The sequence below is a fragment of the Marmota monax genome, unplaced genomic scaffold, assembly GCF_021218885.2.
Source record: "Marmota monax isolate L192 unplaced genomic scaffold, Marmota_monax_Labrador192_F-V1.1 WCK01_AAM20220418_F8-fsc00027, whole genome shotgun sequence".
Classification (NCBI taxonomy): Eukaryota; Metazoa; Chordata; class Mammalia; order Rodentia; family Sciuridae; genus Marmota; species Marmota monax.
This window is the reverse complement of record NW_026694617.1, coordinates 11,834,959-11,853,265: the sequence shown is the minus strand read 5'-3', so window position 1 is coordinate 11,853,265 and position 18,307 is coordinate 11,834,959. Positions and strand designations below refer to the sequence as shown.

Here is an 18,307-nt window from a genome sequence, read left to right as displayed (position 1 = left end):
ATTCTCTTTTAATGCTGAGTAGTATTTCATTGTGTATATGTACCACAGTTTCTCTATCCATTCATCTATTAAAAAGCATCTAGGTTGCTTCCAGGTTGATGTCTGCCCCCTAGACTCAAAAGGGGTCAATGGAATTAAGCTGCTGTAAGCATTGATGTGGCTGTGTTACTTATTATATGCTGATTTTAAGTCCTTTGGTATAGACCCTGAAGCGGGATAGCTGGGTCAAAGGTGGTTACATTCCAATTTTTCTAAGGAGTATCCATACTGCTTTCCAGATTGGTTGCACCAATTTGCAGTCCCACCAGCAATGTATGAGTGTGCCTTTCCCCCCACATCCTTGCCAACACTTATTGTTGTTTGTATTTTTGATAACTGCCATTCTGACTGGCATGAGATGAAATCTTAGATTAGTTTGGGGGGACTTTGTTTTTAAATGGGGCTTTGTTCATCTAAACTACTGAAATGATGCTACTTTTTTGACTAAATTGACTGAAAAATTGTTGCATGAAATAACCAGAAAAGTTATTGATTTTGCCCTACATTTCAACATAGGGCCACAAGAATCAAAGCAACACAGTGGGCCATGGGTGAGAACATGAATGAAGTTGGTATGGCTTGCACCCGAGGGAGTCCTAAACAACACACTTAAATGTGGAATAGGGATCTCCTGGTGGAACCAGTTGAAGACATGCACTATCCAAGGTGTAACTATAGGAAAGGGTAACTGAGACAAAGCAGAATTGCAGGTCTTTGAAAAATGAGATGAAAAATATGTGAAGCTAGGATATTTTAAGGGTTATTCATGAATGTGATAGTCATCCAGATGCTGATGGGATATAAAGTAGGGAAGATAATTATGTGTTAGGTGAAAATGTAATGTAAGATAGCTCCCAGTGCCTAAAAGATCAGAATATTGTAGTCAAATAAATGAGGAAAGAGGTATCCAAATTACACGATCCTTAAAGAAAAGGAATTTTATTTTTGTGTGATATAGGAAAGAAAGAAATAATGGGAAGCAAAGAAGACATGACATCAAAAGTATTCAGTTTCTGGAGTGATAGTGATATCTTTTGGAGATCAGCCATTAAAGCACCAAGGTGGGGAAACTCCCAAAAAAGAGTTTGAGAATTTTGATAACCATGAGAAATTTACTGACCCACAATAGCATAAAAGTGGTGAAAATTCATGGTTAAAAGGAAAGAGATGAAGGATCATTTGAATGAGACATAAAAATGAAGGATTAGGGAATACAGTTATGTCTGTCAAATATTTTCAGGTGTCACTTTAAATACTTTTTATTTTTACATTTCTATGTATGTAAAGATATATACATTATTAGCTCAAGCTGACATAACAAAATATCAAAGACTGGATGGCTTAATGAGCAAAAAATTATTTCTCACAGTACTAGAAATTGGTAGAAATTGGGAATACAAAATAAAGATCTGGCAGGGTTAGTGTCTGGTGAGCTCTCTCTCCTGGAGTTGCAGATAGACAACTTCTCACTTTATCTTTACATGGGGGGGGGGGAGAAAGAGAGAGAGAGAGAGAGAAATCTCTGCTGCCTCTTAAAAGGACCAGGCCAGGGCCGATCCTCTTGATCTCATCTAACTATAATTATTCTCAACAGGTCCCATGTCCAAATGATATCAAAGATATTAATTAAACAGGATCAAGACACAGTCATTTCATTAAAAAAATGTTATTACTTCTTGTTATGACCTCAAAGGGAGCTGTTCTCATAGTACATTTTCTATTTGAACAGAACTCAATCACAGGAGCAAAATATCGGTCAAAGAAGGATCACATGATGTGTAAACTTATGTGTTTGTCTATTGCTTACTCTTCTACCATTGGTGGATTGACAACAACTACTGGTACCTCCACAAACTTGATCTTCACTGAGCATTTCAACACGTGAGTAAAATTGTTAAATTGGTAATTTAACAAATAGACAACACACAAACTATAAAACCTATTCTCACCTGGTTCAGAGAATCCATGGACAGAGATGCTAAGCTGAATTAACTTGCCTTTTTTTCCTATCAGGACAGTCATAGGTCTAGAGATCTCCCTCTGGATTGGCAGTTAAATATGCAGGATCTGGGGAATTAAATTATGCCTGCAGATTCCTCAGGTCAGCTGAGAAGAAATAACTCTTGGCTGACCGCTCTGGTGGGTACATTTTTTCATGGCAAATAATTCTGCAAATGGTAATTAGCAAAAGTTTAAAAAAATCATTTGCATGGGACAATATATGTAGGCTCTGGGGACTGAACTTAAGTGATGAATGGTGAACAGAGGTAATGATTACAAAAGGGCTGGCTTTTGAAATAAAATATTTAGAAGATTGGGCAGTAAGAACCAATGAAACAATAGTTTGGAAGCCCATGCTTTTATAAAGGAGCCCAGATTGATTCTACAGCCAAGGTTTATTTTAAGTACTAAGAGGGTGTCGCGACCCCTTGCCCGCAAGGAAGATGCAACTCAGGAATCTTCTTTCAGCAGTTTATTCAGGCCCTTGATATTTCTTCTTCTCCTCTCGGATGCCCCTCCCAGCCTTAATAAAGCATCTCAAGCCCCAATGCGAAGCTTCCACGTGGAGCTTTCTCATAGGGTGGTGAAAAACCATGTGCCAACTCTCCCAAATAAGGAGTTGTTTGTCACAGACCACAGCGGAGCCAGCACCATCTTGTAATGGCGACCATAGTCTGCAGAAACGGCAGAAGCGGCTCACCACAAGAGGGCATACAATTGTCGAAGTTCTAAGAAAGTTAACAGCACTGAGGAAGTCCAGAAACAGGATTTAGTCTTTTCATGGAAAAAATAAGATTCAGAACCAAGAAAGCTGTACTCTAGGAAACAGAGCCAACAGACTCTACAAACTCTCTGAAATTATTTGCAATATGTTGTGCATACATATTTTCTCCAAAATGGCAAGACTCAAAGAATGCCAATCTGCATTCTATGAAAGATTATGTACAAAGAACAGAGGTAAAGAAGTTTAGATTCAGTATTGTCCATATCTCCATGTATACTAATTGTTTTATGACCATTCAACCACATTAGGAAGGAGTCTTTCAAAAGCATTTGGTTTATAAGTGGAAAACATGAAATTCACAGTATCAGAGAAGATATATTCAATATATACCCTAGACAGGAGGTGGACCTGATCCCTTCCTGAGATCTAAACTGATATCCTTGATCATGAATTCCCCAAGTAAAGAGATTTCACATCTTGACCCTCTCGGCAAAGTCTATTTTCTAACATTTAGACCAAATTCTAATTGTTTTATCCTTGTTGGAGTTAGAGAACTGAGGATTTAGACTATTTCTGCACAATGAATCAACCAACTTTTTCTCTCATCTTATTTTTCCTCTTAACTCTTTGAATGCATTAATCCATTTGCAGTAAAAGATTAAGAGCATTGCAGTATTTTGAACAAAATGTTTTGCTAACTATTTTTCCTAACTGTTGCAATTCGCCTAATCATAGAAAATTGACAAAAAATCCTTTAAATTTAGAAAATATTTAAAATATATTGTGAAATTTGGTGTTTTTTCTTCAAAATGTTATCTTTACCTTAGGAATTATGTGACAGTAATAACTAGGAGAAAGCTCAAAGAATTAGGAGAAAAATCAAAGTATCTCCTTTTGGTAGAAAATACCAGTATAGATGGGAAGTGAGAATAACCATATTGAAAAATGCAATTGATATGATTAAACAAACTTGGTATTTAATGAACATTTTCTTAAATGCTGACCTTACACAATACAACAGAATCCCAAAGTAACAATGGAACAGTGTGTACTCAATTTTGTTGGAAATGCTATAGAAGCTTAAAACTATCCCCCAAATTATATTATTTGTTCAGGTGTTTGGAGCTGGAGAAAAATTGCCTTTATTTACAAATGCACTCTGATAATGTCACCTTTTCCTTTTGACACTGCTTGCCATCTTTTGGAGCAAAACCAATTATCATTTTGTACACATGTGCAAAATACACATTTTTTTAATGAAAGAGGTGTATAAGGGTGATTAAAATCTTAGGCTCTGGGTTTAAAATGACTGGGTTCAAATCCCAGCTCTTCCACTCACCAGCTAGGTAACTTTGGACAAATTATGTAAGCTTTCTGAATTCACTATCTTTTCAGAAATAGCAGGAAAACAGTTTGATCTCCCCCCACCCCCCGCCCCACCACCACTCCCCCTGCTTTGAGTTTTATTCAAAATCAATAGCACTTCAAGCAGTGCTGGCACAGAGTGTGTACATGTGCTCAACAAATGCTGGTTATTATTATTACTAGTGTTGAGAACATTGAAATTCAGTTTAGCGTTTGAGGACCAAACCAAGGTCAGTCAGACTTCCAAAACTGCCTCCTTAAAATGTTATTTTTCCCCTAAGATACCTAAAATGTGTCATAAAAGAAGACTTCAGTTATGTACAATATCTTTGATTACTAGAAAAAAAATCTGTCCACACAGTTTGTAACAATCTTAAGACGGTTTGTAACAATTTTAAGTGGTGAATGTTCATAAAGAAAATGAGAGCAAATAATTCATAAAATCAAAGTACCAAACACCTGAAACAGTTGGTTTTTTTTTGTTTGTTTGTTTGTTTTTTTTGTAAAGGGTGAATAGTCTGTGTATGTTTTACACAGTTTGGTGTAGCAGTATTCAGATTGATTGGTATTCCAGGAGTCTGGAGATAGGAAACCAATTAGGAGTCTATTACCAAAGTACTGACAAATGATGAAAGGCTAGTTGTGAAGTGACAGGAAGATTTAGATTCAAGACACTGCATAATCACAAGGTCATTAGTCATTAAGAGTGAGTCCTTTAGAGGGAGGGAGGGCTAGATGTTTGTTTATATGACTGCCAGATAGAGAACTTCTAGAGAAATCACATAAACTTCTAGAGAAAAATGGGGAGAGTCAGTCTCGCTGGAGAAATTGATAAATTTAATCTGGACACACTGACATGGCATATCCACAAGGAGATTTTTAGCAGACATTTGTAAACACATTACTTGAGTTAGTTATAAATTGGGGGTATGGTAGTCAGTTTTTCACCACTGTGATTTAAGTATCTGACGAGAACAACTTAGAGGAAGAAAAGTTTATTTTATGGTCATGGTTTCAAAAGTTCAGTTCATGGTCAGCCAACCTATTCTGGGCCTGAGATGAGGCAGAACATCATGGCAGAAGGATGTGGTGAAGGAAAGCTTCTCAGCTCAAGGCAGCTAGCAAGCAGAGAGAGCAAGTTAGGCACCAGGGACAAAACAGAAACCTCAAAGGCATGCCCCCAGTGACCTACTTCCTTTAGCCACAACTTAACTGTTTATAGTTGACACAGAGTACAGTGTTCCTCTCAATTATTAATCCAGCAAATGGATTAATCCATCAGTTAGGTAACAGCTTTCATAATCTAATCATCTCACCTCTGAACAAGAGAAAGCAGAAATTTTAAATCCTATATAGACACCCTCACTGCTTGTCTCACACACAAATTTGGGAGGGGGGGCATATCATATTCAAAACATAACATTCCACCCCTGATCCCAAAAACTCATGTCCATCTCATGATGAAACATGCACTTATTCCGTCTCCAAAATTTCATCTGAGACTCTGGGTAAACTCTTCATTGTAAGCCTCTGTCAAAATAAAAAGTTACATAAAAATAAAACAAGTTACATACATCCAAAACCAAAATGGCACAGAATAAACATACCCATTCCAAAAGGGAGAAATAGGGGCATAGAAATCAAAACTAGAACCCAGATGGTCAAACAAGTCTTATAGCTCCATGTCTAGTATGTGTGTGTGGCACGTGGCCTTGAGATACAATTTCCAAAGGAATTGGACAGCCTTGACCTTATGGCCTTGTCGCTTATAGCCAACATAGCCTCTCTCTTAGACTGGTTCTGTCTGCAGCCAACTGCTTTCCTCAGCAGACATACCATGTTACTAGCATTTCTTAATCCAGGGTGTCTCCACTGCAGCTTTGGCTTCCTTCTTACAGCTTCATGAATCACCTGTGGGGATTTCAACCCTGCTACATTTTGCTTGGCTTCCCAGGCCTTCCCTTGAAATCTTATCTATAAAAACAAACATGAAATTCTTAGAATGGTCACATGGGGGTGGGTGAGTTAAAAGACTCCAGTCAGACTCTTAGGAAAAAACATTGATAAGAAAGAAGGTGAGAAAAGTTAATCATGTAGGAGGAGACTTAGGAGCATGCAGTGATTTGAAAGCAGAAAGGGGAGATCATTTTCAAAATGGAGAAAGAATTGGGGCCATTATGGTGATAGAGGAGAACTGAAAAAACTTTCAGTTCTCTCGGTTGTCCTCCACAGTGTGAGCAGGTTCAGTGGAATAGTAGGCAGTGGGTGTACAATTCAGATGAGCTGAAGAAGGAGTGAGTATGTAGTGGAGAGGAGAAGCCAACAAGTTAAGTGACTCTTTCAAGTGTGACAAAGAACAGAACATGAAGAGTATGACCAAAGGCAAAGTGTTCTTTTAGAACAAGGGTGGGAGGTCAGTTTGGGCTTACATTAGGGGAAGAAAACTAAAAATAGATACATAAAGTTTTGAAGGAAAAAGCAAAAAAACAGAACAAAGCATATTTGTCAGAATACAGAATCAGATGGGAACAGGTGGGAACTGAGTAGACTTAAAAACAAAGATGGAAATATTAGTCTTGGGAAAGAAGGATATTTTCTCCTTGGTGATAACAGGAAGAATGAGGAGAACAAGAGAAAGCAGAAATTTTAAATCCTATATAGACACCCTCACTCTACACATGAGGATGCTGAGGCTTATATTTTAAGTGATGGTTACAAGTCATCCAAGGGCCTGGGAGGTAGAGACACATGAAATGCCTCTTTTATTCCTTTTTTAAAAGTTGACACAAAATTTGCATATTTATGGAGTACCATGTAATGTTTGATACCCATATACACTTATGTAACATTCAAATTAGGATAAGCAACTATATGTCCTCAAATGTCTATCATTTATTTGTGGGGAAAACCTTAAAATTCATTTTCCTGGCTTTTTTGAAGTATACAGAACATTTTCATTATTTAAAGTCATTCTTAATCTTATAATCTAATATCTGTGGCACCTAAATTCTGAAAGTCCTAAGCTCCCCTGTAATTAGTTCACTATTCACCTTGACAAATCCTTAGAAATATTCTTTATCCTACTCACTCCTGTTGTAATATTATAGGTTTTTATTGGCTCTTTCTTTTTTTTTTTTAAGAGAGAGAGAATTTTAGTATTTATTTTTTAGTTTTCGGAGGACAGAACATCCTTATTTGTATGTGGTGCTGAGGATCGATCGAACCCAGGCCGCACGAATGCCAGGCGAGCACGCTACCACTTGAACCACATCCCCAGCCCCTTTACTGGCTCTTTCATTAGGAAAATCCTACTTGGTCAATTATCTACCCTAATCTGCTCCTTTCCTAACACTGTTATTAATAAGTGCTATGCTGTAATTAGCCCATTTCTTCCTGCTCTGATGCTTGAAAGACCAGTCAATTGTGTTAACATATCTCTTTCATTGTATGGTTATCATACCATTTGAAACTTTGTGCAATTACTCTTTAGCCACTAGTCCTCTCTCCTCTTATCATAATCTATATTTACGTCTCTATAAACTTGTCTCATGAACACCACCATCTTCCTTGATAATGACAACCTTATAAAGGCTGAATGCATCATTGTCTTCTCCTGTTAGCACACAAAGGGTACAGCAGGTGATCAATAAATACTGGTTGAAATGAACTCTATCAAGACATACAGGGAATACACAAAGTACTGATTGTACTTGGAAATTATCTAAGCAATTGAATAACACTTTTCTATCAGAATAAACTTAGGAAGAACAATATATTATTATGGACAATAACTACTTTCATGGTACAGAAGTTCCAATGCACCAGTATTATCCAACAAGTACAACTTCTATAATTTAATACACACAAGAAGAGATCTATTGGATAAAGAATGGAAGACTATAGCAAGTAATATTTCATAGCTTACAGGTTATCAAAGTATGTTATTCAGTTTATAGTTGCCATTTGTGAAATCATGGGTATAGAATGCAGCTTAGAAGAAAGTTGTGTTACCAACTATTAGCACAGTCATGATTACTATGTGTTAAATAATAATAATCCCCCTTTATCCACAAGGGGTATGTTCCAAAACTCTCAGTGGATGCCCCAAACTCCAGATAGTACCAAACCATACAGATAATGTTTTTTTTTTTTCTATTCAAAAATGCTTATGATAAATTTAAATTATAAATTTAGCACAATAGGAGATTGACAACATGAACAAATAACAAAATAGGGCCATTGTAACAGTACTATCACTACTATAATAAAAATTGGATGAATGTAATTTCTGTCCTGAAAGAGTAAAAAAAATATTAATATTTTTGGTTCATTATTGACCATGGATAATTGAAATTGTGGAAAGCAGAGCCACAGGTATGTTGAGGATTATACCATAGGTTCATAATGTAGGAGTGCTAAAGGAAACCCATTATGCTTGCCCTAATTCAAAGCCCATCTGCCCACTCTCTACTCTTTGCTAAATAAAGGGAGGAGGTAATCCAATTACTTAACAATAGCCATATTCAAAGGTTACCAGGATTTTCCCTTCATAAACTTAAATTTTTCAGAAATAATTTCTCTGGAAAATACTGTAGAAGACATTTGGACATTATAGAGTTTGTATTTAAACTTTGGCTCAGATTTCAAGCCTGCTGTATATTAGCTGTACCTTGTGAAGGTCAGTTTCCTCCTGTGTAAAATGAGGGCAAACTAAAACTTCTTATTGTAAGGATTTAAAGACATAGTGCACATGCAACTGTAATAGAGAGCCTGGCACACAGGACAACTTGTCAGCAATGGTAGCTACTGTTATTGCTGCTGCTCTTACTTCTGTTATCGCTGTTAAAAATCTAAGCCTGGCTTCTGAATAATGAGCAATTAATATTAAAAAAAACCCTCTGGAAGCAGACAAATCCAAAACAAAAAAGTGGCTTTGTCTCAGAAATAATCAAAACAGTCATTAATCAATGGAACTATAATCAGTGTAGACACTAGCTTATTATGGGGCTTAATGGCCAAAATCTGTTACAAGGTTGTAAATTTCCATGACTACATCCATACTTTCATAGCCATTTCTTTGTGTTTCATTGGTATTTCTGGGTATTTCATTGATCATAAGAACTGCAATGACAATGTTATCTTCCTAGGTATCAAAATTTAAGCACACATATGCTTTAGGTCAAAGCATGCCTCTGGGTTATGGTGCAGTCATTTCTACAGTTTGTTTTTAAATTTCCTTAGAAACTTAAAGTTGCATTCTGGCTATGGGTACTCCATAATATATATGGAAATTTCAATCTTTTCAGTGCTTTAATGAAAAGAGGCGGTTGTGTTTTAAAATAAAACTCCCTCACAGGTTGAAAAATCCACGTTAACTGCACGATCTGTGACCTTGAGCGCTTCACTTAACCCCTTGGGATTTGATTTCTTCCTGTGTAAAATGGAAACATAATGCCCTGATCACAGGATTTTCATCAGAATTAAATGTGCTTAGCTCATCTGCTCATTCCTAAACCTCTGCCTTTCCTTGACAACTCGACATACACCAAAGCTCACTGTATCACACCCATTTCCATATCTTTATAATACCACCTATACACTGATGATTGCCAATTTCATATCTCTATCCCTACTTTTTCCTCTGAATTCTAGAGTCACTTATCTAGCTGAATATCCAAAATGATCACTTAGTAAACTAAAGCCATCTCAAGTTAACATTCCCAGAGGAAATTTGAGCAGCCGTCACTCCTTTTCCTAGTCCCCTGCCCACCTGTCTTTACCCAGATTTCACCATTTCAATATGTGACCTTTTTCCTCCATTTCTCAAATTTTATTCCAAATGTATCTAAAAACTATTGCCTTCTCTTCATCTTCACCACCAAACTTCTTAAGCTAACACATAAAACTTGTACATCTTTATGTGGTAACAGGTGCTATTTCAAAATACACTGGATAATATTCAAATAAGGGCTTGAAGCATCTATATCTCTTCAAACAACCATCATTTCTTCATAGTGAACATTCAAAATCCTATCTTTTAGCTTTTTTGAAACATTTAGTGCATTATCATCTATAGTGATCCTACTGTACAATGGAACACGAGATTTTATTTCTCCTACCCAACTGTAGCTTGGTACTCAGTGATTAACCTTTTCCATCCTGCCTCCCAGACAGTTGTCCCCAGCCTCTGATTATGATCATTTTGCTCTCAACATCAATGACATGAACTTTACTTAGATTCCACCTGAATGACATCATGTGGCATTTGTCTATCCCTAGCTTAATTTACACAATGCACATCTTCCAGTTCCATTCATGTTAACAAAAATTACATGACTTCATCTTTTATACAATTGAATAACATTCCATTTTGTGTATGTGCACTACATTTCTTGACCCATTCATCAGTTGGTGGACCATTAGGTTGTATCTGTTTCTTGGCTATTGTGAATACTGTTGGAATAAGAATAGGAGAGCAGATATCTCCTCAACATAATCATTTCATTTCATTTCATTTGGAAATACACACACACACACACACACACAGAGGAGTGGGTTTTCTGGATCATATGGAAGTATTTTTTTTTCTTAATTTTTAGGAGCATCCAGTGCTTTCCATAATGCTGTACATATAATTTACAAGGTAACAATGTGCAATGGTTTCATTTTATCCACATTCTTACCAATCCTTGTTTTTCCTTTCTCCTTCTTACAATTTATATCTCATCTTGAGTTTCACCTTCTCTGATCGTACTATGTAAATTCTCTTCTTTCTTCTAATAGCTTTTTATTACATTATTCGGTTTAATTTTCTTTTTCAGAATTTTCTTCTCTGTTTATTTTCTGCACACATTATTTTAGTATAAGGTTCTTGAGAATCTGGACCACATCCATCTCATTTACTATTGGATCCTCAATAGTTAGAAGAGTACCTATCATAAATACTCCTGGATCAAACATGAGTAGACACCCAACACAGTGTTGGGTAAATGAAAAGAACTTTATCAGAATTGACTTTCTTAACATAACTTATGATAGAAAAGATCAATGTTGCTTTAGGCACGTATTTGCAGTCAATTCGCTTGTAGAATATAAGAAAACATGAGAAAAGGCCATCAGAGCAAAGAGAATGCAATTCAGAATATTCATTCCAAGTATGTGTTAAGACTATGATCAAAAGGTCACAATTCTGTGTGGCTGTTTATATATTTCCTTACTTCTCAAGGAAAAAAAAAGTTTATCTCTTTCAAGCTTTCTTATTCTTAAACTATTCATTCAGGCAAAAATTCTGAAGAACCCATATTTGCTAAACATATTTGCACGGTTCTGTCCAGCAGGTGGGAGAGCAATACAGGTATGATGTATAGAAAGTGAAAAATGAGGCCTTGTTCTGAACTGAAACGATGTAGTATTTCCAAGTATCTCTAGGCTGAACAGAATCACAAAGGTCATCTTGTAATCCAAGTCTAATAAAATTGATGGAAAATCAGTTTAAGCCTTTTCCCCATATTTTGTTTTCCAACTAAAGAAAAAGTTTTTTCAAAAATGAGCAATTTTCAAGAGCCTTCTGAACATAATAAAGCATTCATCTAATTCTATGTATTTTCTAACATTTCTTTTTATCATTTATCATTTTATAGTTTCAAAAAATAAACTAATCCTTGGATCCGATCACTACAACATAGATAAAAAATTATCCTCAAGTTGATAAAGATAACTCAAGGGCCTCAGAAAGATTAGTAATTTTTTATAAGCTCAACAAAAATTGCAGAAAACTTTAGAAATCTTTAATTTTGAATACCTACTATGAGTTTTTAAGTTGTTCATCACTTAGAAACCCTCATAAAGTATAAGGAACTTTCTAAAGTACATAGATTTGATACATAAATGTAATATGAAACACTACATTTATTTATATGGTCTTTGTAAGTAATAAAATGAAAGGTGTAACTTAAATAGAACTAAACTGAAAATATATATTTATATAAAGTTTTCTGTACTTAGTGATTTAAAAAATATTAAAGCATGTTAGTGATATTTTTATTACTTATGTATATTTTCCATATTGTTCAGATTTCCAACTCTGTGTTGTTGCTTTAAAAAAATGTTAAAGAGACAATTTCTTAAATTTCCTGTTGTTTTTCTGTATTTGTAAAATAGATAACTAGATGAGAATTTATTGGTATTTAGACCACATTTTTAAATAATGAGTGTGAGGTCAGCAAAGAAACTGTTGTTTTGCTATTACGTGAGTTAAAAAGTTGATAGCAACTAGAAGAAATAAAGAAGATGTTGATGCTTTCCCAAGAACATTTTTACTGTTCTCATCTGGCCCAGATTTATTTCATTTGACTGAGCCCCAAAGCATCATCTGGATCTAGGAAGAAAGGGCTACTGAGGCTCTAGGATGACTGTGGTTGGGGGCAGAAGAATCAGGGAAAAGCAAACAGCCATGAGAGGCAGTACAGGATAGATCAGAGCCCCCGCCTAAGAATAAAGGAAACCCTCTTCCAAAGTGAAATGGTAACAGATACTTCTGTTAATTTTCACCAGTTCCCAAGTCTGATAATGTGTCTTTCTTTACTTCTATTCTGATTTGAGTAGTAACAACAACAACAACAACAACAAAAACACACCCTCCCGGTGCACACACATTTCTTATGCATTTAATGAATGTCAGTACAGTGCTACAGATTGAACGAAGGGAAAAGAGATCAAAACATACCCACTCTTGCTTTTCTGGGATGCAGCAATAAATACAAATTTGCGAAATTAAGAAAGGAGACAAGGAGTACAACTAACTACTGTGCTTAATGGTAAATACATGGCGGAACTGCCTTCTTGTCCAGCAGCACAAGAAATGTGGACCACTGCTTCCCAGTGACTATCGGAAGGGATTTCACTCATGCCTCTTCTGAATGCTTCTCTGTATTTCCATACAGACGCTATCCTGATTGTGATTGCCTCAACTTTGGATCATGGTTTTTGTTTTCCTTCCCAATTGCTATTATTCTTCTACTCTTGTCCTGGATCTGGCTTCAGTGGCTTTTCCTGGGATTCAAGTAAGTCAACTTTTTTTTTTAACTTTTTTTTTACTTGTAGGTGGACACAATATCTTTGCTTTATTTATTTATTTTATGTTGTGCTGAAGATTGAACTCAGTGACTCACACATGCGAGACAAACACTCAACCACTAAGCTACAACCCCAGCCCCATAAGTCAATTTTTTATGTTAATAAAATAAATAAAGGTGTCCAGGTTCCGAGTTGTCTGGTGCTTTTCCATCTTTTTATTACCCACAAAACTGATATGCATGAATAAATTTTAAAGGTAAGCTAGAATCTCATTTAAGCAATGTTGGCTGTGGAAAAGAGTCTATAAGGCAAATCCATCCAGGTGTTCTTTGAGTCCTAATTCACTACAATATGCATAAGCCAGAAGGGTATAAGGAACCCATTATGAAGAGGACTCAATCCAACATGTCAAAGTGGAGTTTTTAGAAGTTTTGGCCTTCTACTTGACTCAATGTCATTGACTTCAGCAGGTAGGCATCAGTTGGGAGAGGCTTTGGGTTATAAGTTACTTTCAAACAAAGCACACAGGGCTTCCTGCTTTTTGCTAGAACCAAAATTGAAACAGGCTCTAACATATAAAGTAAATTGAATATCTAAGAATATTCTCTATTATCTCAGGGATTGGGCAAACAGGGATAACACTGTGGCCTCTCAGAGGCCAGATGAGTGATCTTTGCAAGTCCTGACCCAGTCCCAAGTCTCAGTTCTTCAACTGTAAAAAGTTAGACTTCACAAAGATGGATTCCAACACTGTGATTCTAACACACAAGGGTACAAGTCGAATACATAGTACCCGAGATAAGATACACTGATCAATAAAGAATTGCTGATGCCAATAAAATGTATATATATATATATTATTTTGGCTAGGATTAAATCTCATAAGCAGCAATGAGTTATACGATTTAGATGACAGCTGACACTAAAAATTAAGAAGGGCTTCTCAGGAAAACCTAAAATGCAGCCTATGTTTTCAATTCATTTAGTAATACTCCAAAAAGAGAAAAGAAAGAGAAAAAGAAAATAATTCAAATTCATTTTTGTGGAGTTTTATTTAAATAATTTCCAGGACCTATAAATAAAACAGCATATTATTCACATAGACAATGAGGCTGAAGTCAGCTATTTGTACTTCTTTTGAAAAGCAAAATAGTATGGTGGGTGTGGTTTCCTGCCTGTGCCCACGTTTTCCAAGCCTAGTAACATAAGGACTGACATGCTCCTCTCTCAATTCTTCCTGATTTTTCTCCAGAACTGCCCAGTGGTTTTAGTAGTGGAAAGATGTTACTAATGATTTAACAAAAATAATTCTGTCCAGATTGTGGGAGCAGCATGTGGCAGTCCTCCCGCTGAAGCAAATGTGTGGGATGTCACTGACTTCAGCAGGTGGGCATCAGTGGGGAGAGGCCAGCTGATACTCTGTGCCCCTCCCAGGAAACCCAAGCCTTTGGGGCTCCCCAATTGTATAGGTAGCAATGTCAGACAAGGGGACAGGAGTCCAGCGCCAACGGATAAAAGATCTGGTCACAGGCCCCCAGCTGTTTTGCTCTGTTGCTACATATAAAGACTTTACAAAATATATGTGCAACCACTGTCATTATTTTAATACAACTCAGAAAAGAGAAATAAGTAAGATAAAGGAAGAAAAAAAATCCTGTGTAGTGCATACATTAGGCAAAACCCATAAATCATGATGAGTGGCAGGTTTGAACAGTCCCCTTTCTGTCCACTACTGGTTACACACAGCACAGCTTCATGTTCTGGCTAATTTTTCAGTGTCCTTTTCGGTCTGCCAGGATGTTTACCTCCAGAGGTTTTAAATCAACAGAAATTATGAGCCCCTCCCCTGGCAGGCTACCATACATTCTGATTAGTGTGTTGACTGTTAACATAGTTAATTCACCCATTATAAATGTTCCATTATACTTGGGAAGTGTAGCTCATCTATCAGGGCCTTGGAACTGATTTAAATGGAGAGGTTGGGGTTGATGCATTGGCACATGCTTCATCATTTCCTTCATGAAGGAACTAACCTTCATTTGTAGCAAAGCCAATTGGCTTTGACTTAACTATTTACTATCTGCAACCAAGGGGACCGAGTATATATGTAGTGCACTGGGTGGAGAGCAGCTTCTAAGAGAGGTTATCTTTTTCATTAGCTATACTTTTCCAGTGAGTATTCTCAAGGTGGCTCATGGATTCGTTTCTCATAATAGTGCTACTTACGTTGTGAAAAAGGAATATTGTCCGGAGATTAGCACTGTTCAATAACATAATTGAAACTGTAAAATATGATTATTCCCTCATTGATAGGACAACAACAATATCCATCTAATTATTTTCATGGGTTAGGGTTTACCCATGAGGATAATTATAAATGTACAGAACGGATAGCTTAAGAATTGAGGAAATTCTGCTCCTTCAAAGGGAATCACACCCCAAACAAGGCTGAATAGTGCAAATGTGTGTGGGGGGGAAATAGATTAAATCATCATGTACATTGGTGAGAAAACTACCATCTCATAATCCTAGTCTTTCTACTTGGTCTCTCATAAGTACATATGTGTAACCCAAAAGTCTACAGAAGAAAATGTGTCCACTTTCTCTATCTACACATAACTTAAACTAAGCTACCCAAGAATATTCTAAGAGATAATCTCTAAGAATTTAGCCATCTCCCCATTTTTCTTCTGCCTCTGGGGGGATTTATAAAAACAAACTAACCAAAAGAAAAAAGAAATCCATATAGAGCAGTGTTCCACAAAAACTCTTTAAAGTTTTGAAAACCCTGGAATTTAGGACAGAAAAATTATGTCACAGGGAACCATGGTCAAGAAAATAAGTAACTAAAAGCAATAAAGAGTAGCAGTTACTCCTGGAAATAAATTGGAAGATCTACTAGGTGCTGTTAGGACAGAAGTGTGCAGAAACTTAGAGAAAAATCAATATTGTTGGTTTTACTTTTGAGAATAGATCTAGTTTAAATTCTGACCAGGATCTATCTATGTGCCTTTCCTGTTCTAGTGTAAAAACTCAAATTGAGCATTTTGTGAAAATTGATGGACCTGACACCCACTGTCTCATAAATTTGCCAAAGGTACTGTTGAGTTGATGAGTCAGGTATTTACTGTGTATGTCAGTGGTAAGAGATATGGGGCCAAAGAAAACATGTATGACACTGTCACTGTCCCTGTCCTCAAATTATTTATTTATCTAACTACTGGGATAAAACTTACATGTGTATATCAAACAAGATTTATAATAAATATGTTTTTAAACGTAATATAATGATGGAGCATAGAAAAAAGTTTTAGACAGGGATGAGTGGCACATGGAAAAATTCCAGTGACACCAAAGGACTTGGAAAATTATGAGATTGGTGGAAGACATCATGGAAAATATGCAACAATAATTAAGCATTGAGAAGTGAGTCAACCAAGTAAAAACAGAGAAGACAATCAAAAAGAGAGGGGAGGAATATTTGGAAAGCAGAGATTTCTGTTCTTAGCAGTGAGTTTCATATCATAAAAGGTTATCACAAAAATGTCGTCTGTAAAGGAGGGCAGTGGTGAAAGAACCCTTTGCTTAAGAGTCTTTACTTCTTTTTCAGTTTTAAGGAGTTGTTCAAATGTGGCAAAACCAAAACTGTGAAAGAAAAAGCTTGCGCTGAGGTGATCAAGCAAGAATACAAAAAACTTGGCCCAATGAGGTAAGCTACACACACACACACACACACACACGGATTGCAAATAGTTGTTTAAAAGCAAATAAAATAAGCACATCATTGTCCACAAGGTGTAATATTCGATTCACACATGAAATTTGCTAAATTTTATGATAAACATGATAAAATACATGCCACTGTTGAACTAGAATTTTCCAGTATAGAAGGACAAGAAGCTGAGAGAGCCCACCAAGGGGGGAGAGCTTTATCCAACTGTATGATGCTCTCAAATCATCGACATATCCAGTTCTTACAGAGTTTAGTGCTCTGCTAAAATTATTCTTGACAATAGCTCAGAGAGTTTTCACAAATATCCTGACAGAGAAACAAAGAAATGACTGGAGTCTTTCCACAGGTATCAAGAAATCGTGACCTTGATTCTCTTCATTATAATGGCCCTTTTATGGTTTAGCCGAGATCCTGGCTTTATCTCTGGTTGGTCTGAACTTTTTTCAGAGTAAGTATTACATGCTAGGCTTGTCAGAACTTCCCTGTCTTATACTGAACTTCTCTCCTACGTAATTCCTGTATCTTGAAAAGATAGTATGAGATTCTTTTCTTTCTTTCTTTTGAAAAGATATTTTTTTTTATTTCTAATCTTTTCAGGAAAAAATAATTTTAAGAAATAAAACCTAAGGTTAAGAAAGGATAACCGTACTATCCTATAATAGAACACCAGGGAACATTAAGCAAGGCTATATCCTCCTTACAAAATTGGAAATATCATCTGCAGAAAAGCTGCAGTCTGTAGAGGTCAGGAGTAGGGACGTCAGAGACACACTGCCTGGGTTCCACTCCTGGGCTCTTCCACTTACTCTAGGCAAGTCACTGAACTGCCTCTTCATCTTCATCTTTAAAATGCAGACAGTAATATCACTCAGAAGAGTGCTGCTCCTTTTCCTGTAGAAAATGCTATACAAATGCTTATTACATGAAAGAAATGCCACTCAATGCCTGTGAATAATCTGACATAAATTTATCCAACTTACTATTATTATGATATTCCTTCCCTCTATGGAAGTCTATTGATTGAGCTTGTCATTCTTTCCATGTACATATATTGTGGGACTAGTTCACTACAAATTCAGCTCAACCTCCATTTCAAAGATAAGAATTTCCTGAATTAGTAATAAGACTGATTTTAAAAGCTAATACTAAAAGCCTGGCAGAGTTAATTTTATCTCTCGGAGTCTTGTATACCAGAGTCATTGCTGAGTCATGTGAAGTGAAGGGGGAAATTATAACAAGATTTTTCCATCCTACATGTCAATATGAATAATTTGGTTTTGAGATTTGTGTTTCCAATGTACCTTTCAATGGAGTACTCTCATTCCTAAATTCAGGAGATTTCTGACTTGGACTTCTTGTTTTACAATCCC

At 36.3% G+C, this 18,307-nt stretch overlaps 1 protein-coding gene across 1 annotated transcript in view; it reads left to right on the top strand.

Annotated features, from left to right (window-relative positions):
- Positions 1-18,307, top strand: part of Slc13a1 (solute carrier family 13 member 1) — a 93,804-nt gene that overhangs the window by 62,012 nt on the left and 13,485 nt on the right. Inside the window, exons 7-10 of the mRNA XM_046422547.2 lie at positions 1,769-1,920; positions 13,072-13,191; positions 16,815-16,913; positions 17,284-17,385. Of these exons, the coding sequence (XP_046278503.1) occupies positions 1,769-1,920; positions 13,072-13,191; positions 16,815-16,913; positions 17,284-17,385 (473 nt within the window). The remainder of the gene's footprint in view (positions 1-1,768; positions 1,921-13,071; positions 13,192-16,814; positions 16,914-17,283; positions 17,386-18,307) is intronic.